The 23,045-nt window shown below is 44.3% G+C and overlaps 1 protein-coding gene across 3 annotated transcripts; it reads left to right on the top strand.

Moving 5' to 3' along the window:
- The first annotated feature begins 230 nt into the window (after positions 1 to 230).
- Positions 231 to 22,825, top strand: ZDHHC13 (zinc finger DHHC-type palmitoyltransferase 13). Of its 3 annotated transcripts, none has more exons than XM_071559147.1 (17): positions 231 to 552; positions 3,417 to 3,550; positions 4,030 to 4,152; positions 4,628 to 4,705; positions 5,178 to 5,322; positions 6,796 to 6,860; positions 8,043 to 8,205; positions 9,029 to 9,154; positions 9,471 to 9,604; positions 11,192 to 11,296; positions 13,645 to 13,765; positions 14,810 to 14,872; positions 15,686 to 15,779; positions 17,136 to 17,219; positions 19,125 to 19,282; positions 20,735 to 20,832; positions 21,526 to 22,825. In XM_071559147.1, the coding sequence occupies exons 2-17, from the start codon at positions 3,453 to 3,455 to the stop codon at positions 21,659 to 21,661; spliced, it is 1,791 nt and encodes a 596-aa protein (XP_071415248.1). In that variant the 5' UTR covers positions 231 to 552; positions 3,417 to 3,452; the 3' UTR covers positions 21,662 to 22,825. The 3 variants fall into 3 exon arrangements, with proteins under 3 accessions (XP_071415248.1, XP_071415249.1, XP_071415247.1); XM_071559148.1 differs by lacking the exon at positions 231 to 552 and adding an exon at positions 1,930 to 2,196; XM_071559146.1 differs by lacking the exon at positions 231 to 552 and adding an exon at positions 2,205 to 2,264.
- The last annotated feature ends 220 nt before the right edge of the window (positions 22,826 to 23,045 follow it).

Raw genomic sequence — 23,045 nt, 5'->3', positions numbered from 1 at the left:
TGGACAATCCCGGGGGCACAAGGTGGAAGTGCCGCTGGGATGTCCCGGGGGCACAAGGTGGAAGCGCCGCTGGGATGTCCCAGAGGCACAAGGTGGAAGCTCCGCTGGACACTCCGGGCGCTGGGGCGGTACCGGCACCGCCCCCGCCCGGCGGAGCTCACTCGGTGCTGCCGCCCCGTGGGGAACCTCCGGTACTGCAGTTCCCAAGGGCACGGGGCGCTTTTCCCGGCAGGAATTGGGGCTGCGGGGCCCGCGGGCGGCACTCGGAGCGCAGAGCCACGAGCGGGGGCTTGCACAGCACTGCACTTGTTCTTTTTGCCCAAAACTGGGCATTACGTTTGTTCCCGGAGCGAGGTGGATTTTCCGGGATTGTTGGGATTGCACGGGACAAATACTGCGGGTGCTGAAGGGCTGTGTGGGCTCTCTCTCCTGAATGGAAGAGTGGGAGAACGGGGACGGTCCCGAATGTTGCAGAGACACGGGAACAGCCTTGGCTTGTAGGTGGCCATCAAACGCATAGCCTGGGACAGCGTCTGCCGGTGGGGCAAGCTGGTGAGTGAGTGAGCCCATGGGGACAAACTGGGGCATCATGCACACAGATAAGCCCAGGGCCATGCGTACGGAATCTGGGACACGGCAGGTGGAGCAGGTGTGGGGTCACCCTGGACCTGGAGCATCCCGGGCCCAGCAATGCCCAGCACCGGTGAGGGTGGGCATGGGGGCACCGAGGCACTCCCTGGGCATGGGGATGCCCGTGCACCAGGGAGGCTGGACAAGGCTGCACTGCAGCACCCCAGGCAGGCGGCACCAGAACCACGGGGCAGCATCAAACCCACTGGCAGTGGGCTCCGGCTGCTCCAACGTCATCCTGGACTGGTTTGAGCTGCCTGACAGCTTCCTGCTGGTGATGGAGCGTCCACAGCCAGCACAGGATCTCCACAGCGCAGGGCTGTCCAGGAGGCTTGTGCAGCTCTGAGCACAGGTGGCACAGCCCAGGCACTGCAGTCCAGAGAAGAGCAACGAGGCTGGAGAAGGGCCTGGAGCATAAGTCCTGTGGGGAGAGGCTGAGGGAGCTGGGGGTGTTTAGCCTGGAGAAGAGGAGGCTCAGAGGTGACCTCAGCACTGTCTGGAACTGCCTGAAGGGAAGTTCTGGCCAGGTGGGGGTTGGTCTCTTCTCCCAGGCACTCAGCAATAGGACAAGGGGGCTCAAGCTCTGCCAGGGGAAATTGAAGTTGGAGATCAGAAAAAAATTCTTTGCAGAGAGAGTGCTCAGGGATTGGAATGGGCTGCCCAGAGAGGGGGTGGATTCCCCATCCCTGGAGGATTTTAACCTGAGCTTGGCCGTGGCACTGAGTGCCATGATCTGGTAAAGGGACTGGAGTTGGAGCAAGGATTGGACTTGCTGATCTCGGAGGTCTTTTCCAACCCAACTGATTGTATGATTCTATGACATGGAGCCTCTCTGGGGGCTGCCAGAGTCCTACACCACCTGGGCGGCTTGCGGGTGTTTGGCACCTGTGGGTATTTTCGCAGGTTATTCTGTTTATTCAGGGGGTGGGCACTCCCAGCTCACGGCCTGCCCTGCGATGGCGGCTCCTCCCTCGCCCTGCTTGGCACTGTGAGGGCACATCAGGGCTCGGCTGGAGGTGATCCCAAGTGGCTTTGAATCCTTGGGGGCACCGAGGGGGTGGAACTACTCCTGGCAGGGAGCTGTAGAGTGCAGCAGTTTCCCCCTCAGCGTCCTTTTGCCCAGGCCGAGCGCCCCCAGCTGCTCCTCATCAGATCCGGCTCCTGCCCCGGCCCCTCCCCAGGCGTCGCTTCCAGCTGCTGAGGCGCAGCCCCTCGGAACCCTCATAAGGGGCTCCTTGTTCCCAACTCCCGGCTGGTGAGGGAGTGCCAATAGTCGTGTGCGAAACTCGAAGAGTTTTTTTGCGTGGTTGCCGCGGAGAAGGGGAGGGAGCCATTTCGGGCACAACCGAAGGAAGGCGGAGGCCGCAGCTCTGCCCGTGCCAGCCGCAGCCTTGGCCTAGCACGGACGGCCCCTCGGGGGCGGCTCCTCCCGTCCTTCCCTTCACAGCCTGGGGAGGTCAGGCCCGGCTCTCCGGCCTCGCCCCGCCTGGCCGTGTGTGCCCAGCCCCGGGCCGGCCCCGGAGGCGGGAGCAGGAAGCGGCGGGGATGGCTGGCAGCGGCGCGGAGGTGAGCGGGGAGCGCCGGGCACGGCAGAGGGGCTGGTGATGAGCGGGGAGCCCCGGGCAGGGATGGGGGTGAGCGGGGAGCGCCGGGCAGGGCAGAGAGGCCGGGGATGAGCAGGGAGCCCCGGGCAGGCATGGTGGGCAGCGGCCCGGTGGGGAGCGTGGAGCCCCGGTCAGGGCAGAGGGGCCGGCCGGGAGCCCCGGTCAGGGCAGAGGGGCCGGCCGGGAGCCCCGGTCAGGGCAGAGGGGCCGGCCGGGAGCCCCGGTCAGGGCAGAGGGGCCGGCCGGGAGCCCCGGTCAGGGCAGAGGGGCCGGCCGGGAGCCCCGGTCAGGGCGTGCGGTCCCCGCGGTGCTGCCGGTGCGTGCCCGCCGGGGGCTCCCGGGGATAATTGTCCCCCTGTGTGCCTGTTTTCTTCCCTCGCGTGTGTTGTCGGGCTGAGCGGGCGGCACTGTGGCTCCCAAGGGCTGTGGTTACTGGTGTGGCAGCGCTGCTGCGGGTGAGGGTGTTGTGCCAAGGAGGCAGCTCGGTAGGGTGCTGGGCGCCTCTGGAATATAGAATCGATTGGGTTGGGAAAGACCTCCAAGATCATCAAGTCCAACCCTTGGTCCAACTCCAGTCCCTTTACCAGATCATGGCACTCAGTGCCACGGCCAAGCTTAGCTGGAAAACCTCCAGGGATGGGGAATCCAGCCCCTCTCTGGGCAGCCCATTCCAATGCCTGAGCACTCTCTCTGCAAAGAAGTTTTTTCTGATCTCCAGCTTCAATTTCCCCTGGCAGAGCTTGAGCCCATCGTGCCCCCTTGTCCTATTGCTGAGTGCCTGGGAGAAGAGACCAACCCCCACCTGGCCAGAACTTCCCTTCAGGCAGTTCCAGACAGTGCTGAGGTCACCTCTGAGCCTCCTCTTCTCCAGACTAAACACCCCCAGCTCCCTCAGCCTCTCCCCACAGCACTTGTGCTCCAGTCCCTTCTCCAGCCTTGTTGCTCTTCTCTGGCCCCGCTCCAGCCCCTCAGTGTCGTTATATGTCCTGATGCCCTTTAAGCACATCCCTGCTGTGCTCCCCGAGTAAAAGGATTAGTCTCTAGCTGGGTGGTTTTGTCTTTGCCTTAAATTAACACCCTCATTTGTATCGGCGGAACTTGACACGTGTGTTTGGTGAAGAGGGAGGTGTGTGTGGTGTGCAATCCCTAAGTAATAATGGCTGATAAATGCTTTGTTAACAGTGCAAAGGCCATTGCCATGGGCCCCACCGTCCTTACATGCACAGCAATCACAGCCCCCAAGGGGAGAAAGGTCTACCAGGACCTTATCCCGTTGCTGAAGACCCCAGCACCTGTGATATTGTCAAGGCTACACAGTAAGTACATCATGCTCTGAGCCTGCTGAGTGTTGAAATAGATGTGAGTGTTCTCAATGTGGGCCAGGGTGGGTGTCCTTACAAAGAAAGTATTTTCAGTTTCATTTCTTCCCTGTAGAGTAAGAAGTTTGCGTCATGCTTGCAGGCACGTGGTGGGACTCTTGGGGATGTCTTGGGGCTAAGAGTTGGAACCTGTGATCCTTGTGGGTCCCTTCCAACTCAGCATACTCTGTGAAGAAAGATCGTTTAGAGCTACTATTGTAAATATTTTTGTTGTAAACAAAGGTATTTCAGGCAGGTTTCTGAAGCAGAAAGTTCTACTTGTCAAGGCTCAGCCCATTGCACTGAATGCAATGTGGAATTTGCTCAAGTAGGAGCTACTTAGTGAAATTCATTTTTAAGTTAGTGTGTGTCTGTCTCCAAAGTGGAGGATATTGAACAAATGATAAGTAAATAGATTTTTTTTTCTCTCATTCAAGGTATGGAATGCTGGAGCGATGCAGGGAACTGGTAGAAGCAGGTTATGATGTTCGACAACCAGACAAAGAAAATGTGACTCTTCTTCACTGGGCAGCAATAAACAACAGACTGGAGCTGGTTAAGTAAGCTCAGGGATCTCTGTGAAAGTAACACCAGTGTTCTGCCACTGTTACTTGTAATCACTCTGTGTTGCTTTTGTACTTGAAAACAAAGGAACCTGCAGCTTGAGAAGAAGAGCATGAAATTTACATTTTAGCCCAATTACCTTTATGAAAATGTCACTGAATGTAAAGATAGCATGGGTTCTTTAGATGTGAAATCGTGTAGTACATGAAATCATTAAGTTTTCCTGGTTTTGGTTGGTTTAACAAACACGACAGCTGATTTTATAAGTACCTTGCTAAGGACTGTATTTTTTCTTATACATTTTCTCAAAACAGTGTCCTTCACTGCAAAAACACTTTGTCAGTGTGCTTATCTAGTGATTTTTTTATTATGACCCATTTACTACTAGAGCTGTGTTATCAGTAGTATAATGTTTTACTATTTTATTATGTCTTACCATGTTCTGAATCTTATTGTGTTGTTATTACACAGATATTACATTTCCAAAGGTGCAATAGTGGATCAGCTGGGTGGAGACTTGAATTCAACTCCCCTTCACTGGGCCATTAGGTATGTTGCTTGCAAGTGTAAATTTGTTAATATTAACAGCTATAGTAGCATTTTGTGTGATCCAAAGAACAAAACACTCCTTGTCTGGAGAAAACATCATCTTAAATAATTATTGTGGGGTAATTTCTGTGAGTGCCTGTTCTCACATGGGAAGATCAGTGCTTTATTCTGGACTATCAGTCTTCTTCCAGAGTTGGATACCTGAATGACTGCTCACAGGGGAAATTACTCTAGAATAATCACTGTATTCTAAATTAACAGTTTGGCCCAGGCTGATTTATTAAGGTATGTATTCAGTATAATTTCCTGATACACACTTGTAGCTTAAAAGCAACTTCACAAATACAAACATGGGACTCTGAAAGAAAATTGTTTTTTGTGGGGTCTCCATGAGGATTATTAGGGCAATGCTTTCATGAAAATACCCATTCTTTCCATCATCTCTATAGTTTCATTTCATGTATCGTTGTAGACAAGGACACCTCCCCATGGTCATGTTGTTGTTGAAATGTGGAGCGGATCCCACTCTTATTGATGGGGAAGGATTCAGTAGCATTCATTTAGCAGTGCTCTTCCAACACATGCCCATCGTAGCTTACCTCATATCAAAAGGCCAGGTATGTTGGTGATGTCCCAAGTGTTGTGTTCTACTTATGAGTAGCTTGTTGTGTGTGGGATACGTTTCAGAATTAACTGGTTTGTTTTCTAGATGAAAAACAGGTATTTTTGTGTCTTACAAGTTCAGAGAAACTTAGATTTTTTTTTATATTTATATATTTTTTAATGTTCTCCCCTGTTCTTGTCACCCCCACACACCCAGATTCACATACATTTCAGAGTGTTTAGGGAGCATTGCTGAGGCTGTGCAGGTATGGGGTACTGTGTAATAACAACTGACTTTGAAACAGAAAGTATGTGATGGGTATGCACAGAATGGATTGGGTTGGAAAAGCCCTCTGAGATCATCAAGTCCAACCCTTGGTCCAGTTCCAGTCCCTTTACCAGATCATGGCACTCAGTGCCACGGCCAAGCTTAGCTGGAAAACCTCCAGGGATGGGGAATCCACCCCCTCTCTGGGCAGCCCATTCCAATGCCTGAGCACTCTCTCTGCAAAGAATTTTTTCTGAAGCATCATGACGTATTTATTGTTTTATTACAATTTTGTAACCATGGAATTGTCCATCAACTGAAGCATACAGAAGAGATGATCAGTCTAGCTCTGAATTTTTATTTATTTTTACGTTTTCTTTAAATGTAGCTTGTATCCAAGGTAGTTGATACCTCATAGCTTACACCTGAAATAAGCAGTGTTAATGACAAGTGTACCAATTTACTAATAAAAGTGGGAGGAGAATTCTTATATGACCTGCACTGTTTTTTAGAAACATGGAAGTGTTAGGATTCAAGAATTTGCAAAGCTTATTTTCTTTCTCATAAAGCTCTTTTTAGTAGAGTAACTGACTCCTAGAATGTGGGTATAGGTGATATATATCACAGGCCTAATAAACTTGTTAGCTCACCCATCTTCTACTAAAAAATCCAAGTGATTAATTTTTTTTAAGCATATCTGCTTGAATGTATTGATGACTGGAGACAGGGAACAAGGAAACTTTCATTGTTAAGAAGGAAGAAAATTAGGTAATGCAAGTTAGGTGTTTATGCCTTGAAATATGTGATCAACCAATACCTCTTTGTTGTTTGAATGAACCTGTTTTATGTCCTTGGACATTCTGTTATGTTGGTTAACGTTGCTCTACAAGGTACACTTTATTTATGGTATTTCTGTGCAAAAAAGGACAAGCACTATTGTTAACTTAGTTGACTTGAAAATGGAAACATAGTTGAAAATATCGTTGGTGGAGACTCTCCCTTAAAAATGTCCTCAGTGGGATCTTGGGTTATTCAGAAAGAACTGACATGCAAGACTTGCAGAGGGAGGAAAAATGTTTAAATGAGTGTGGGCTGATATAATTTGGTTTCTTTCTATTTTCATTCATGAAGCTCAGCCAGTTGTGGAGCTCCATGTCTGACCATCTCACTGTTTCTGGAAGTCACTGGTAACAACTTGTTATCTTTTTCTTTTGTTTAGAACATAGACACAGCAGACTTCAGTGGGCAAACACCTTTAATGTTAACGGCACAAAAAGCCAGTGGGTAAGTAGTGGATAACTCAGAAGCAGTGAGGTGAACTTGTTTGGGTGGGATTTTTTTTCTTTTGTTTGGGGGTGGGATTTTTTCTCTTTTGTTTGGGGGTGGGATTTTTTCTCTTTTGTTTGGGGGTGGGATTTTTTTTCTCTTTTGTTTGGGGGTGGGATTTTTTTTTTCTTTTGTTTGGGGGTGGGATTTTTTTTTTCTTTTGTTTGGGGGTGGGATTGTTTTTTTCTTTTGTTTGGGGGTGGGATTGTTTTTTTCTTTTGTTTGGGGGTGGGATTGTTTTTTTCTTTTGTTTGGGGGTGGGATTGTTTTTTTCTTTTGTTTGGGGGTGGGATTGTTTTTTTCTTTTGTTTGGGGGTGGGATTGTTTTTTTCTTTTGTTTGGGGGTGGGATTGTTTTTTTCTTTTGTTTGGGGGTGGGATTGTTTTTTTCTTTTGTTTGGGGGTGGGATTGTTTTTTTCTTTTGTTTGGGGGTGGGATTTTTTTTTCTTTTGTTTGGGGGTGGGATTTTTTTTTCTTTTGTTTGGGGGTGGGATTTTTTTTCTTTTGTTTGGGGGTGGGATTTTCTTTTGGGTACTTTTTTTTGTGGGATGATTTTTTTTGGGGGTGGGATTTTTCTTTTTGGTGGGATATTTTTTCTGTACCTGAGAAGCAGTGAAGTGAATTTTTCTGACTGCTTTTTTTTTAACTGACATTCCTTTCCTTTGTACTGAAATATACAGTATTTCAGACATCAGGAGTTAGGAAGTAGCTATTTGAAAATAGCAAAGAAAGTCAAAAGAATTTCTGGAAGTAGTTTAGGTTTGTGGCTGAATCATCCACAGCCATATTGTGCTTTCCCCAAAATGAGAATAAGTGGATGTGGATGCAGCAAAACATGCTTAGAAAAATAAGATGTGGAGATAAAATCTTACACATGGTGGTGTAGAAGATAAAAATCTGTGTTATATACTTCTTATTTGTTAAAATGGAAAGATAACATGGTCTGGGAAAAAACCTTCAGAGCAGGTCCTGAATTCTAAACTTCTAAGCTGTCCTGTTGATGAGCTGCTTCTGAGACAAGGCATTGCATGTCTGTTGTTGTCTCACAGATGGGAAGTTGTTTTCTAAGGTGTTCAAAATTTTCCTTTCTAGGGTAGCTTATCTTCTGTTCCTTAACTGTTACACTTTGTTTTCATCTAGACCAGAACCCACGAGGTTTCTCTTAAAGTTTAACCCCTCTCTCAATGCTGTAGACAATGTTCAAAGGAATACTGCCCTGCACTGGGCAATAACGTCAGGAAATATCAGTGCAGTGGATCTCTTGCTGGAAGCTGGTGCCAGCCTGGACATAAAAAATGCCAAGGTACATTTTTTTTTCATGATATATCATCCCATGTGGAATGAATGTGTAAAGTGAATGTAAAGAAAAATCTGAGTCCTGGCAGTGTTGGATGTCAGTGGCACTGGGGGTTCACCAATAGCAGGTGTTCTTAGTCTTTCCCAAAAGGAATTAGCACCTTACTTAAGGTGTGACTCAAAGTGTGAATGCAGAGGTTCTTTGCAGTATTTGTTGAATGAGCAGCCAAGCTTTGTGTTCACTCAACGTAGTTTGATTTTCTTGGGGTTATTTTTTGTTTCATTTCCTTGAAGATTTGCTTTTTTTCTTCACTTCTGGATTTGGCTGTTTTCTCCTTCAAAGCATTTGTCCTGAGGACAGGTTTTAAAAAGTAAAAGTGCCTTTAGTGTCCAGTCAGACTCCTAAAGAATTCAAAATATATGTGAAAGCTGGTGTTTGACAGCACTTGTTTGTACATTCAGGAGGGTTGGTCACATATGAAAGCCTTAATATTTATAAGAACTGATAGTGGGAAGTATAAATGTTGAAAGTATCAGTTCCTATGATTGTGTATGTTACTATTGGAGGCAGCCCAACAGATAAATGGGTGCAACCTGTTTGCAATTATCAGTTTTCAAAATTACACACATTAAAATTCTAAATTCACACATGAATTAAGCACATTAAAATTCTAAATTTAGCTTCCTTTGCCTTGAAAAACAGGGAGGGAGGTGGGGCTGGGAAATGAGTGCCCAGTTACTCTTGTTTCAACTGTATTGATTTCTTACTTCTGTTAAAAAGGTATTTATGTGTCAGGGCCCAAACAAATAACCCTTTTTTGTTGTTAAAGGGAGAGACACCGCTTGACCTTGCTTATCAAAGTCAGAATCACTTCATGGTTTATATCATAAAAGAGGAAGAAAGACTGAGAAGCAGGAAAAATAACAGATTGCTGAAAATAGTAGAGAAATACGAGGTAATTTCCCAAGTAATAGCGAACAGAAATAAAAACTACAGCATGCTGTGTTTAGAATAATTTGCATATCATTCTAATGAGGAACTTCTGAGATTTCTGAAGCTGGGTGCAAAAAAATGTTCTTTAAAAGCACATTGCAGTGTTTTGAGTGAGTTTTTTTGGTGCCATTTCTTCCCCCCTGTTTTTGATGTATTGATGTGTCACCTTGTCTTATCCATTTCAAGTCTTTCAGCATTTGTTGCTACATGAACTGAATACTTTTAAGTAAGTCCTGCTTGAATACTCTGCTGTATTTTAACAATAGTAATTTTAACAGCTCTTCCTGATGTTGGCATCTTCCTTGACATTGATGTGGGCCATAGGATACATCATGAACTTAAGTTCTGATTCCTGGCTTTTGAAAGGAGGTTTACTTCTCTGCCTGCTATTTGGGATGGCTCTGTTTGTCAGGTTTGTGGCTTTTTCTCTGTGTATTTAATTGTCAGAGACCTGATGTACTTTCAAAGTTCAGTTTCACTTAGTGTGCTGGTTTAAAGGTGAACCAGCAGGGGAAATGAACTCACCATGAGATTATAAGTCAGAGCTAAAATTTAATAATAATATTACAATAACAACACTGACACACAAGGGAAATTGCTTTCAACTCCCAAAACCCCAGCAGTATAACCCAGTGTCCTGGGGCACAAACCCAAGGGGGTTTGTTTGCCCTTGGGCTGAGACCCCTGTGGTTCCCCCAAGTCCAGAGCAAAAGGAAAAGAAAAACCTGTTGGTGCAGGCGAGGGCTGTGGTCTGGGCGAGAGCGGTGATCTCCTCCTGTCAAGGTCCTGCTGCTGCTCTGGATCCAACGAGAGGTTCCCGAGGTCTTCTTACCCACCACTTATGTACCCTCAGGGAGCACCCAGTCCCTCCCCCTGGGCGGGGACTCACACAATGGGTGATTAACTCTGGGAGCCAGGGGGTGTTGAACTGTTGATGGCCCATTAGCAGCTCCGCCCCCCCTCAGGCTGGGTGTGAAGGTGATAATGGCTCCCTGGGCAGCTGCTGCTAATGGCCCATTGTCCTTGGGGAATGAATAGAGGGAGTGGAATACACAGCTTTGATCACCACCACACAGGGTTAGCTGGTCCCTCCTGCTGAACTAGGACACTTAGCATAAAAGATACCTCTTGAGAAATGGGTGAAGAATTTAAGTATATGTATTTTTCAGAATGATTGCCCATAGAAATTCCATGTCTTTAGGTGTGCACAATAATAGTTTCTTGTCACTGAAAGATTTTAAAAAAGCAAAACCCACTCTGTTAGCTGATTTTAAAGTTGAGGAGTGTTATTGGTGGTCTGCACGTGGTAGATGCCGAGGTATCTGTTCACAGTGCTCAGAAATGTTTTATCACAGCTTTCTCCTGCCCGCCCCCTCTCCTGCCCGCCCCCTCTCCTGCCCGCCCCCTCTCCTGCCCGCCCCCTCTCCTGCCCGCCCCCTCTCCTGCCCGCCCCCTCTCCTGCCCGCCCCCTCTCCTGCCCGCCCCCTCTCCTGCCCGCCCCCTCTCCTGCCCGCCCCCTCTCCTGCCCGCCCCCTCTCCTGCCCGCCCCCTCTCCTGCCCGCCCCCTCTCCTGCCCGCCCCCTCTCCTGCCCGCCCCCTCTCCTGCCCGCCCCCTCTCCTGCCCGCCCCCTCTCCTGCCCGCCCCCTCTCCTGCCCGCCCCCTCTCCTGCCCGCCCCCTCTCCTGCCCGCCCCCTCTCCTGCCCGCCCCCTCTCCTGCCCGCCCCCTCTCCTGCCCGCCCCCTCTCCTGCCCGCCCCCTCTCCTGCCCGCCCCCTCTCCTGCCCGCCCCCTCTCCTGCCCGCCCCCTCTCCATTTTTGCATTGTTAACCCCTTGATAAAGGATCCTTTTGAGCAACAATTCTTGATTGCTCTGAGAGACTTGAAGTACACTCTGTGTGCAGAGATTTTAAAATAACGAACCAGTTGATTTATTTTCTATGGATTTGTGTTTTAAATGTATATTTTGAAAAATACTATTTTTCTGTTAATATTCTTTCAGGCAACTTGTGGGGCTCAAGAACCTAAGGTATCTTCCCACAGCATTTCTGCTGAGTTCAGTTTTTTGGATGTCCATGACCTGGCTTTTCTGGTTCCTGCCTGATATCCTTTATACTCTAAACATGCAGTGGTCCTCATAGTTCCTTGTGAATCTAAACCTGATCATGCAAACTAATGAGCATTCCAGATAATTCCACGTGGCTGTTAATGTCTGGTAAGAGGGGTTTACTTCCATTGGTCAGGGGCAAAGTAACTTTGACTTTAAATTGAAGTTATATAAAGACTACAAACCTGTAATTTTTTTTGTCTTTAGCAGATTTTTGTCATCTTCGTAATCTGAACTATTCCATCTATTACTGAAATATCAAAATGAAGATGTCAGTTATAAATCTAAGTATTTGTTAACATCTCCATGTGACTTTAGTCTCCCTCACTGAGCCTCTCATACAGTAATGTATTTTGGCATGTGGTATAACTGGATAAAAAAATGCATTAATAATAATTTTAAAAGCATGTCTTCTTTCTGAGATGGCAAGGACTTGGCATTAGTTGTGTTTGTGCCTCTGCCTTTAAAATCAACACCCTTCACACACTCCCTGAGAAAACAAAGGAAAAGATTTCTTTATATTCTGGCAACACAGATGATCCAGTCTCCTGTCTTTATTTGCTCTGCATCTTTAGTATACAGTGGATTAATTTCTACCTCTCATTTGCTTTCTTTAGAGAGGCTTTTCACTGTTGAGTATGAAAATGTTTTAGTAGTTTGCACTCTCTTTTCTGTGCCCTCCTCTTTTGTTACATGGGGGCTTGTATTTATTGGTAAAGTTTCATGAAAAGGCATTTAGGAAGATACTGTAAATAAATTTGTACTAAACCAGCTATAATGCATTGCTGCACAGTTTTAATTAGTTTTTAATTCAACCTTTAAATGGCATTTTCTTTTGTACTGTTCCCAATTAAGATGTACTTAATAGAATTACCAGGATTAACCTCAATAAACTGATCAAGTCTGTTCCCCTGGGCATACACACATTTGCTTGTCTAAATGAAAATTGTATTTTTCAGTGTTGTGTTGGGAAGCTTTAAGGTTTTCTTGGTGCATCTAAATTAAAAGAAGAAAAAATCCCACTGGTAGTGATTTGAGCCAGACACTTTGTGATGTATTTTTGAAGATGGTGAGTACAGCAACGTTCTTGAAGGTCTAACCATAGTTTGGGGAGATGGGCCAGGGGGTAGTTTTCTGTTTCACTCTCCAACCCTTTTCTCATGAGTGTGTTTTCCATCTGGAGCTGATCACAGATTTGAGTGTTATAAAAGTTTTCAGGATTTTAGTTGTGTATTTCTGTCAGGCTTCCTCTGGACTGAATGGAAATCCAGCCCTTCTAATTAAGGATTTCTCTTCACTCCAATAGCAGTGCAAATAGACCAGCAGTGTCCACAAGAAAAGCACCATCACTTTCTCTTCTGTAAGTGCACCCTGATTGCATTGTAACAAACACAGCTGGTAATACAGTCCCCCAGTACTGGAGAGTTTATCATCTTGATTTTGGTTAGAACTGTTTGTAGTGTTGTTTGTTCACAAGACAAAACCACTCTGAGGTTGCAGCACTGGACTTTTAGGAGTTATTCATGGTGCAGTTTATAGACTGAGGGGTCACTGCAGATGCAATCCAGGTTTGGGCTCTCTGCCTGCTCCTTGGTGGCATCACAGGCTGCTCTTTAGCAGCCTGAGCTCCCAGGTTTGGTGCATGAATTTAATATGAAACTTGTCCCACTCCACACTTCTCTGTTGCTGTACAGAGACAGTTTAATCTTGGCATGTTTTTCTTCCCCTTTCACCTGAGGTACAAATTATTTTAGTCTACGGTGTAAAAATCATGTTCCTAATGTCCCATTTCCTTCAGAAGTGTTTAGCAGTGTGTGCTTGGCTTTTTTGAGTGACAAAATTAGTTTCAGGATGGTTTTTAGTTACATTTTTCTGTTTGGGTGTGTTCAATTGCTTTTGGCTGAGATGAACAGGAGGGGGGTAGTGCTGAGGGGTGACTTTTAGGGGTTTGTGCAACAGTCAAACAAATCTCAAAGCTGCCAGGAGCTTTATGACTCTGCACATCTGACTGGTGGTGTTTAAATGAATAGGAAAACTTCAGAGGGGAAAAATAAATCAAATTAATTTCATGTCTGTTAAATATTGAAAAGCCAAAGTCTGTGCTCTGGTAGGGAGGATGACAGGGAGCCATATTGTGGTTCAGGTTTACAGAGTTGTAAAGATCTTTTTTCCAGCACTCAAACTGGACAGATATTGAGTTTCTCTGATGTGATGGCCTCTGAAGGACAGAGAGAATCCTGCTGTGAAAGTATTTTATGCATAAACTAATTTTAGAATATTTCAGTTTTTTGACCAACAGTGGTGATACATGGTATGAGAATCCATTCCTTAACCTGACAATTACATATAACAAATATAATTCTTGAAATCGCTGTCATGTTCAGCATGTTGGGCCTTTTTTATTATTTCTATAAAACTTGGATTACTGATCCTGGATATATAAAGACTTCAGAAGAAGAAAGAAAGGAGGTAGGTGATTTTGTAAAAACAGATGGAAGGACTAACGTGGTGCAACATGTGTCTACTTCTGGTGGATTTGTGTCTTCATTTGCAGTTTTGTTAAACTTGAAAGCATGAAATATTCTTCCTTTTTTAAGAGTTATTTGCAATGTCAATGAACAACATAGATCTTGGAGAATTTCTCCTCCTACTGCTTGTTTCCTTACCTTCTTCATCCTGCCATAATTTCTTTGCCTTCATCTTCTCACTGAAGTGTGAGCTTTGGCCAAGCATCTTAGAGCTGCTGATGTTACCCATGATATAATTTCAGCAGAACTTCACTTAAATGGAAGTTTTGTGTGGTACCTGTTCCACTTTTCTGTGGCTAGAAAGAGATCACAGCACTCTCCTGCAGTTTTCCATGCTCATGAGGCATATCAAATGCTAGTAATTACTTACATTTTATCAGGTGCTTTGAGGATGGTTTGATTTTTGTGCATGAACAGCATTTAAATAACATGCAGCTGTTTCCTAAGTTTGTTTTATAATGGCAAAAAGAAATCATGAGCAGCCAATCAGTAGAGAATTGAGTATTTGGTCTCCCAAACCTATAGATTAAGAGCAGCATTTTGTTTGTGATCTCATTGCTCTTTTGAGGTTGTGTTTCTTCAGATTGCCTGGGAGAATAAACTGGGATTTTGCCTTTTTGCCACAGGACTCATCAACTCCGTTTGTGCTTGTAAAGGAGCAGTAAATGTTCCTGCTCTCCCCATCTCCCTGAATCTGTGAGAGAGGCCTTTCATCTAAACACCATCTCACTTTAAAGTGTATTGAATCCACGTTATTTATTAATATTGGCAACACAGAGATACTTTTCTGTCTCATCTTGTGTGGGTGAAGCTGCATTACCCTTTAATGGCTTGCGTTTCTTGACCTTTTTTGTAGCAAGTTCCTTTTCTTGTCAGTGCTTGGCACTCAAAATACTTACAAACTTTGGAAAACCTGATATAAAAATCTTGCTGGCACCTATGAAAATGTGACCCAAATGCAAGCACAAATTGCTTTGTTTTTCAGAACATTGTAGCTCTTGCAGAAGCAGGTTGTTTGGACTTCAGGACATTCTGCACATCATGTCTTGTAAGTGGGGCTTTGCTTATTTGTTTTCTTTGTTTTCTTTGTGGACCTGCATTTTACTTCCCTCTCTGCTTGTCATTCAAGTGTTACATGAGGGTTTTTTTCTATTTTGTTTAGAGTTCTCTATATCTTTTATGGTGAAAAAAGATGATTTGAGAACCTTGGACTGTAGTCTTAAAAAATAATTATTTCCATTTTTTGTTTTTATAAAATTAAGATGTGTGGTTCTGATCTCTGCTCAGTGCCCTGAGGTCTGTTACACAGCAATTGTGAAAAATATGCACAACCTCAGAGGCGGCGCCTTCGACTGGGGAGGCGGCGCCTTCGACTGGGGAGGCGGCGCCTTCGACTGGGGAGGCGGCGCCTTCGACTGGGGAGGCGGCGCCTTCGACTGGGGAGGCGGCGCCTTCGACTGGGGAGGCGGCGCCTTCGACTGGGGAGGCGGCGCCTTCGACTGGGGAGGCGGCGCCTTCGACTGGGGAGGCGGCGCCTTCGACTGGGGAGGCGGCGCCTTCGACTGGGGAGGCGGCGCCTTCGACTGGGGAGGCGGCGCCTTCGACTGGGGAGGCGGCGCCTTCGACTGGGGAGGCGGCGCCTTCGACTGGGGAGGCGGCGCCTTCGACTGGGGAGGCGGCGCCTTCGACTGGGGAGGCGGCGCCTTCGACTGGGGAGGCGGCGCCTTCGACTGGGGAGGCGGCGCCTTCGACTGGGGAGGCGGCGCCTTCGACTGGGGAGGCGGCGCCTTCGACTGGGGAAACTTTGAGCCAAATGGATGGTTCTGCTGTAAGTGTGTTGTTTTCCTTCATCCTCAACTAGGTGAGGAAGCCTCTGAGATCTGTGCATTGCCTGGCTTGCCAAGCATGTGTAGCCAGATATGATCAGCACTCTCTGTGGACTGGACAGTGCATAGGTGAGAGTTTGTGTTTTATTGAATTTGCAAATGCCACATATTTTAAAAGTTGCAGAAATAACATTGATCCCCTTAAAGAGAGAGAGCCCTCGTGATAGAAGAGTGTGCAGCTGATACTGAGGGGCTCTGAAAGGTGTCAGAAGGAAATCAGTCAGATGGAGGAAAAGCAAATAAAATTATTAAGGGGGTGAAGTGTTCACCCTAAGAGTAGAGACCACAAAGTCTGGAACTCTTATTTTGAGAGGAGAAGGAACAGAGGATATGACTGAGACTTTACTAAAGAAATCAGAAAAATATGAAGGTGGTGGTTGAAGTGAATGCAGAACTGTTACTCACCAAGAGATGTAGGGATTTAAAATTGGTCTTGTCTTTACGTGGCAGGCAGTGAAATTTTGGAGCATACTGCTGTAAGAGTTTGGAGATACAGGAAGTGTCAGAAGGTTCAGAAAGGGATTAGGCAGATTTTTTGGATAATGTGTCCAAAAGTAGATACTAAAAGAATTAGACAAGTGTGCACACTCTGACATTTTAATGCAGTAGCTGTGGATGAGGAGAGTGAGCTCCAGAAACTGGCCAGGCTTCCACTGCCTCTTGTCCCTGTTGGACACAGCTCTGAGAGGAGCAGCTGGACCCTGAGATAACCCTGCAGGGTATTGTTTGTGCTCTTTGCTCCTGCCTTCTGTCTTCCTTTCTGGTTCATTATTGGTGATGCTCAAGATGGGAATGTTAGACCTTTGCATCTGTAACAATATATTTTTAGCACTTTTTTGCCAAAAACTCTTTTTTTTCGTCATGTTAAATCCTTGGGAATATTTTTGTGATGTTTGCTACTTACAAGGTGGTAGAACATCCTTTTGATGCATTGTCTCAAAACTTTGAGCAATATGATTGTAATTTAAAGAAAAATGGTGTCATATCTATGTAACAGTTTCTCTGACAAGAGGTCTGGGGGTTTTTTTGTGTATGTTTGGAGTTCTGAACCACACAAGGTCAAACAAATTGAATAGCTTGGACTTTTCAGTCATCTGAGACAGTTTTACTGTGCATGGGGAGAGTTGTGGTTGCATAATTAGTCCTCATGTAGCTAAAACAGCTCAAGGCATGCTCTGAAACAGAGACAAATCCTGGCTGACTTTATCAGAGCTGATGCTGTTACATAAATTGGGGTGGCTTACAGGGGAAAGTTGAGAGAGAGATCAGCCTTGTCAAGCTTCTTACGGATAGCAGAGGTAATGACAGGAAGTGGTTTTGACTCTGGTTATTGCTGTTCTCTTCAGGGGAAATGCAAATACTGCTAAATTTTAAAATGTCAAACTTTTTTTTTGTTGTTTTTCTTTTGCCTGGCCTCAAATTCAGGAGTTGGGAACCATTGTTATTACCTGTTGTTCCTGTCTTTCCTAACGATGACGGGTGTCTGGCTGCTTTATGGAACTCTTCTGTGTATGTATCCATCAGTTTATTTTAATTTTCCTTTCAAGTACACGTGTGTCTGGTCTTTATTTGTCAGCATTTCGTTTCCAGCAAGTGTAATTAAACCTGCACAGGTGGTACCAAATTTCAGCAGTGATATTATTGTGTAAAAGAAATGAAAATACATCATGTCTGAATCTTTAGTCAAGTATCTTGTTGTGTTGAGCAAGAACTAAGACACAGCTCTAGTGGGATGTCCACTGGAAAATGAAATAGCAGGAAGGATTTTTGTTAGAGATGAAATGGGGAATCCTTGTGGAGGAAGGTCAGGTTGCAAGTTCTAATCTGGATGCCCTTTACTGTAATAGAAAATAAGTTTGTAAATTCATTGTGACAAAAGCTTTACTGAGTTTGTTATTTGGAAATATATATTGAATATTTGCAGCCACTTCTTTTTAATGTAGTGATAAGTTTGAAGAGAGCTGCCTGTCTCATTAATAAATCTGAACTGCTACTTGGAAAAATTAAGGAATTTCTTATCATGTAGAGGGTGAATTACCACAGCACTAACCTTTTGAACACAAAGCAGAAGGAGTTCATTTTATTTTATATTACTTCACATTATATTGAAATGAGCTAATATTCAGCATCCAAGTGAAATGAACCAGCCATGGCAGTAGAGGACACAGGACATTGGTGGGAACATGAGTTACTTTCCTGTATTTGAGTGGTGGTCTGAAGAAAAAAGCACATTATTTTCTCTGTTTCCTGTGTGTGAAGGAATGCAGTGGGAAAACCTCTTTACTGCTCTACTGATACACAGGAAAAAAGTTTTTCCTTTTAATTTGGGTTTGTTTTGAGGTTTCTTTAGTACATTAAGTACATATGTGGTAGACTTTAAGTATCTCTTAAGCAATTGGCAGGAATTGGGCATTCTGCTTTACATCTGTTGGATAGTGGTAGAGTGGAATTGTCACCATCGTGTCTTCTTTTGTTGGTGATGGTGTTTAAGAGAAATGATAAATTCTTGTCCTAAAACTACAAATAAGCACCAAGCAAAATTTCAGGGGTCTTTGTGATGAGAGGTGAGGACGTTTCAATATAATGTAAAAAGTGCCTTGGATGGGAACGTTCCTTCTGTGGATTATGAACCCAGAATGTAAAGATTTTGCAGCCAGAAAAACAACCAGTCACGGATCTGTGTGGGTGCCTTTCAGTGGGAAGGGGATATATTAAACATGGTATTTCTAGTGCATGTTGCTATGTAATATTCATTTCATGCAAATAATCCTTGCTCAGTTCTTAAGGGCTTAAAAACATAGTCCTGGATCCAAACTAGCGTGGCCAGCAGGCCCAGGGCAGTGACCCTTCCCCTGGACTCTGCCTTGGGAAGGCCACACCTTGAGTGTTGTGTTCAGTTCTGGGCCCCTCAGGTCAGGAAAGAGATTGAGGGGCTGGAGCGGGGCCAGAGAAGAGCAACGAGGCTGGAGAAGGGACTGGAGCACAAGAGCTGTGGGGAGAGGCTGAGGGAGCTGGGGGTGTTCAGCCTGGAGAAGAGGAGGCTCAGAGGTGACCTCAGCACTGTCTGGAACTCCCTGAAGGGAAGTTCTGGCCTGGTGGGGGTTGGTCTCTTCTGCCAGGCACTCAGCAATAGGACAAGGGGGCTCAAGCTCTGCCAGGGGAAATTGAAGCTGGAGATCAGAAAAAAATTCTTTGCAGAGAGAGTGCTCAGGCATTGGAATGGGCTGCCCAGAGAGGGGGTGGATTCCCCATGCCTGGAGGTTTTTAACCTGAGCTTGGCCGTGGCACTGAGTGCCATGATCTGGTAAAGGGAGTGGAGTTGGAGCAAGGGTTGGACTTGATGATCTTGGAGGTCTTTTCCAACCCAATCCATTCTGTGTTTCTATAGTTAACTGGTTGTGTGTCTTTTCTCAGATTGGTCCAACCACTGTGCAACAAGTTACCATCAGGATGGAGCGTGGATGTTTCTCACACAGGTCGTGTACTGCTCTCCCTGGGTTTGCTACATCTTCACCATAGCCTGTTTCCACACTGTTTGGGCCTCCTTGTGGCTCGTGGTTCAGCTGTATCAGGTACTATTTCCCTTCTGTTTATGCTTAAAACTTTCCTCTGCCTGATTTGCTCTCCTAAAAGCTTTGTGTCTGCTTTCCTTGCCTGGTTTTTGTCACGGCGAGGTGGTTTTATTAAATCTCAGGGTGGTGCTTAAAGGTTCTTGTACACTCAGTATTCCCCTGTTAAAAGTAGAATCAACAGTCTGCAAATCATTCCTATCACTGAGTTCTGAGTTTGCTACCCATTGAGAATTCCAAATGTATAAAGTTGTATTTAAAGGCAAGAAATTTATATGACTTGTAGAACTGACATTAGTCCCCCAAAAATGACACAAAAGCTTAATAGCACAATTAGTCCTGTGTTTAAAATTCAGTGGCAGAGCTCAGCAGTGTCATTTACTCTATGAAATCCCCTTGCAACAATAAAAGTATATGACCTGGGCTTAATCTTGTTAAGGATGGTCAAATTTCTTGTTTATGTTTTTCTCAGTGCTTGGCTGTGCAAACAAAAGTAAGGAAAAGCTGTCCTGAAACACCTGGGAAACTGCTTGTTTAGCAGCTTTTATGAAAGATGTCACTGAAATATGTGTTAAGCATACTGAGCCAAAGTCTTGGTTTCTATCCTGTTTAATTAAAAAAAACCACACAAAACCCCCAAACAAAACAAAAACAAAAAACCAAAACAAACACCACCACCCCCCCCCCCCCCCCCCAAACAAACACACAACAAAAACGAACTACTCTACAATTTTAAATGTGTACTGATGGATTTCTGCAATGTCCAAGTCATACTGGGGTAAAAAAACAGGGTCTAGGAAGGATATTTACAGTTAACTCCTGTGTTTCCTGCACAGTCATTTGTAAATTTACTGCTTTGTAATATTTAGTGTGGCATGCACTGAAGGGCCATTGCAGCCATTTGTGAGGGTTTATAAGATTCATGTTGATTTAAAAAATTTTAAAACAGAATAGGTAAACAAATGTGCAGAAAAAACCCAAAGTTCATTGTTGAAACTGAGTGAAAGAAAACAGAGTCAAGAAAAGGCAGAAGTTATTGCTGAGTCTCTGGTATGTACTTCTTCATTGCTAGAAGATTTTATCCTTTTCAGGGGATTTTTTCCCGCCATTTTGTGTGGTAAATGTAGACAAAATCTGAGGAGATTGGTGCTTGGCTGTGATAGATCTCAGACTTCTGCAGACATCTGTGGAAGTGCAATCTGTAGAGGTGCCCCAATTAAGCTTTCCCTCGTCAGTGGAACTGTTCATGTTACAGCTTGCTGGGTTCTGTTTTCGTCCAAGTGACATTTGGAAACCTGGTTTTCAGTCATCAATTTTAGCAGTACTAGTCATTTGTTAGATGTGGCCAACCTCTTCCTTCCCCCCTCCCTTCTCAATAGGATCTTTTTGTATCACCAGAATTCTGATTTGTGGTGTTCATGTTGTAACCGTGACTTGCCTTTTCCTTTCACTAAGGTCGCGTTCCTGGGGTTGACCTCTCATGAGAGAATGAATCTCCTGACACAGAGAAAATCTTCTAAGCATCCTGTTTCACTCAGGAGGACTCCATACAAGTGGGTATTGATGAATAGAGTGTTTTAAATCGATACTGATTTGCTTTGATGCTTCATAAGTGTAAAAACATGATGGTCTATGGATGTGCTGGTCATGCCTGTTAAGGGTTGTGCTCAGAGAAGGAAATGGACCTTGTTTTCCTTACTGAGAACTTCCTTTGCCCTCGGAAATAAACAACCAGCATAAAACCTGTGGGGGCTTTTGTGCATGGCTGTGTGCATAGGAAAAAGATGTGCCAAAATCAGTCCATAGAACTAATCATCAGACACTATTTTGGGGGTGAGGGAGAGTTGACATTTAATTTGTTCATCAATCTTTGTTGTGTAGGCTCAGAAAGAGAATTAAGGTATGAACTGGACCCTTTCTGACTTCTCTTGCAGTATTTGGAGAAATTGGTACCAGGGTTTCCATGTTTCCTCATGTGTGCCAACAGATGGGATCTTACTAATCACAAGCTTTTAAATATTTGAGTCCAACTTCATCTGTTCTCATTTGTACATCTAAAACAAGTTGTAAAGGTTCAGCAAAGGAATAATGCTCAATAGAGAACTTTTTAATTAAAAAAACCCAACTCCACAATTTAAAAACTGGCAGGTTTATATTTCAATTTCTGTCTCATTGTGAATGTGTATTTTTGATGTTTGCAGTCTTCTTTTTTAAGGTTTATTAATGCATATTTTTCTCCTTTTCAGTCTTGGATGCTTCCAGAATCTTGCAGACTTTTTTCAGTGCAGTTGCTTTGGTTTGTTCAAACCCAACATAATTGACTGGACCAAGCAATACAACGTTTTCCATCTGGCAAAGGAGAAAAATGTTCATTCTGTGTAAAGTTTTGCTTAGTTTCTAAAATGGATGAGGTGGAAGCTAAATAAAGCAGGATATTTTGTTCATTTTTACAAATTCTTCTGAAGTTGGTTGGTTTTATTTTTATTACTGTTGCAAATATTAAATTCTATCTTGCATAAGCTCAGCAGGTTTGTATATGGAACAGTCACTGTGTGTCTGTGTATATAAAGTTTGAGTTGAAACTATTTAAAATTTTATGTGATAGGATAACACTAAGAATATATATTTTTAAAGGTAAGTTTTTAGGGCAGAATTTCAAAACTGTTGGTTCCCTTTGCTTTATCCCAGCAGACAATTACATTTGAAATTAAGGTGGATGTTCATATTTAAAAACTTAATAACATAACTGTGTTTTAATTTTGTTCCTTACGCTGTGAAAACCTCATGAAGTCTTTGTATTTGAAAGGTTCACATGTAATAAAATAGAACTTTCATACTTCTAAGTGTGTTTTTGTAGACTGGAAGAGATCCAAGGGGCATGAGAGCAGTGAGGTAGTAAAGAGCAGGTGGGCACAAAACCATAAGAGACAGCCTGACTTTCCCTTATGTTTTACACATATATATCCTGTTAATGCATGAAAATGGGTAAGTTCATGATGATAAATAGCAGTGTATATAAAAAGGGGGAATTATTCCCAGCTGCATGCAAGGATCTTTAATAGCCAATGTCAGGCATGTTCCCAAGAAAAGGCTACAACATCTGGAATGGCCAGTTGGACCCTGTGGTGTGAATGTAAGTCCAAGTAGGTAGCAATGAAAACCAACAGGGGAGGAGGTTAAGATGAGAAAATGCAAGTTAAATACCATCTGGAACTGTCAGCATAAGAGTCAAATAGTGTAATGAAACACAGTTCTTGTAGTTAAGAAGTTGGGGGTTTTGTCCATCTTGAAATCTGCAATGTTGTCGAGTGTAAAAGCACAAGCAAATTAAAAAATACTGTGGAGCACTAAGTACTTTATTGTAGCTTGAGAACAGACAGTAACAAAACTTAGAAAACTGCATTCTAAGGAAGTGTTGTTTTTCTTTGGAAATACATCCCTTTGAGAGAAAGAATATCAAGCCCTTTTTAATTGTCTCAAAGCAAGTAACATCTACCTTGTCATAACCCAAAATGCCAGCACGTTCAAAACACAACTGGATTGGTGGGAATACAGACAGTGTAACATTGTGAACAAAGGAAAATACAGAGCACTTGGACCCTGCACTCCGTTTTTGGTGTCTCTGTCCTCATGGGACACTAAAATTCCAGTCTAAAATGTGGTAAAAACTAGTTTAAGAAGCAATAATGTTCCTTGAGGTGTTTTGTCTTTACTTAATATAAAATAAACACGAATCTTGTTTCATCACTGTACCTTTTTTAATCTA

Source organism: Pithys albifrons, chromosome 6, assembly GCF_047495875.1.
Source record: "Pithys albifrons albifrons isolate INPA30051 chromosome 6, PitAlb_v1, whole genome shotgun sequence".
In the NCBI taxonomy this organism is placed as follows: Eukaryota; Metazoa; Chordata; class Aves; order Passeriformes; family Thamnophilidae; genus Pithys; species Pithys albifrons.
Note: the sequence above shows the minus strand (reverse complement) of the source record. Positions and strands in the feature narration are given on the sequence as shown.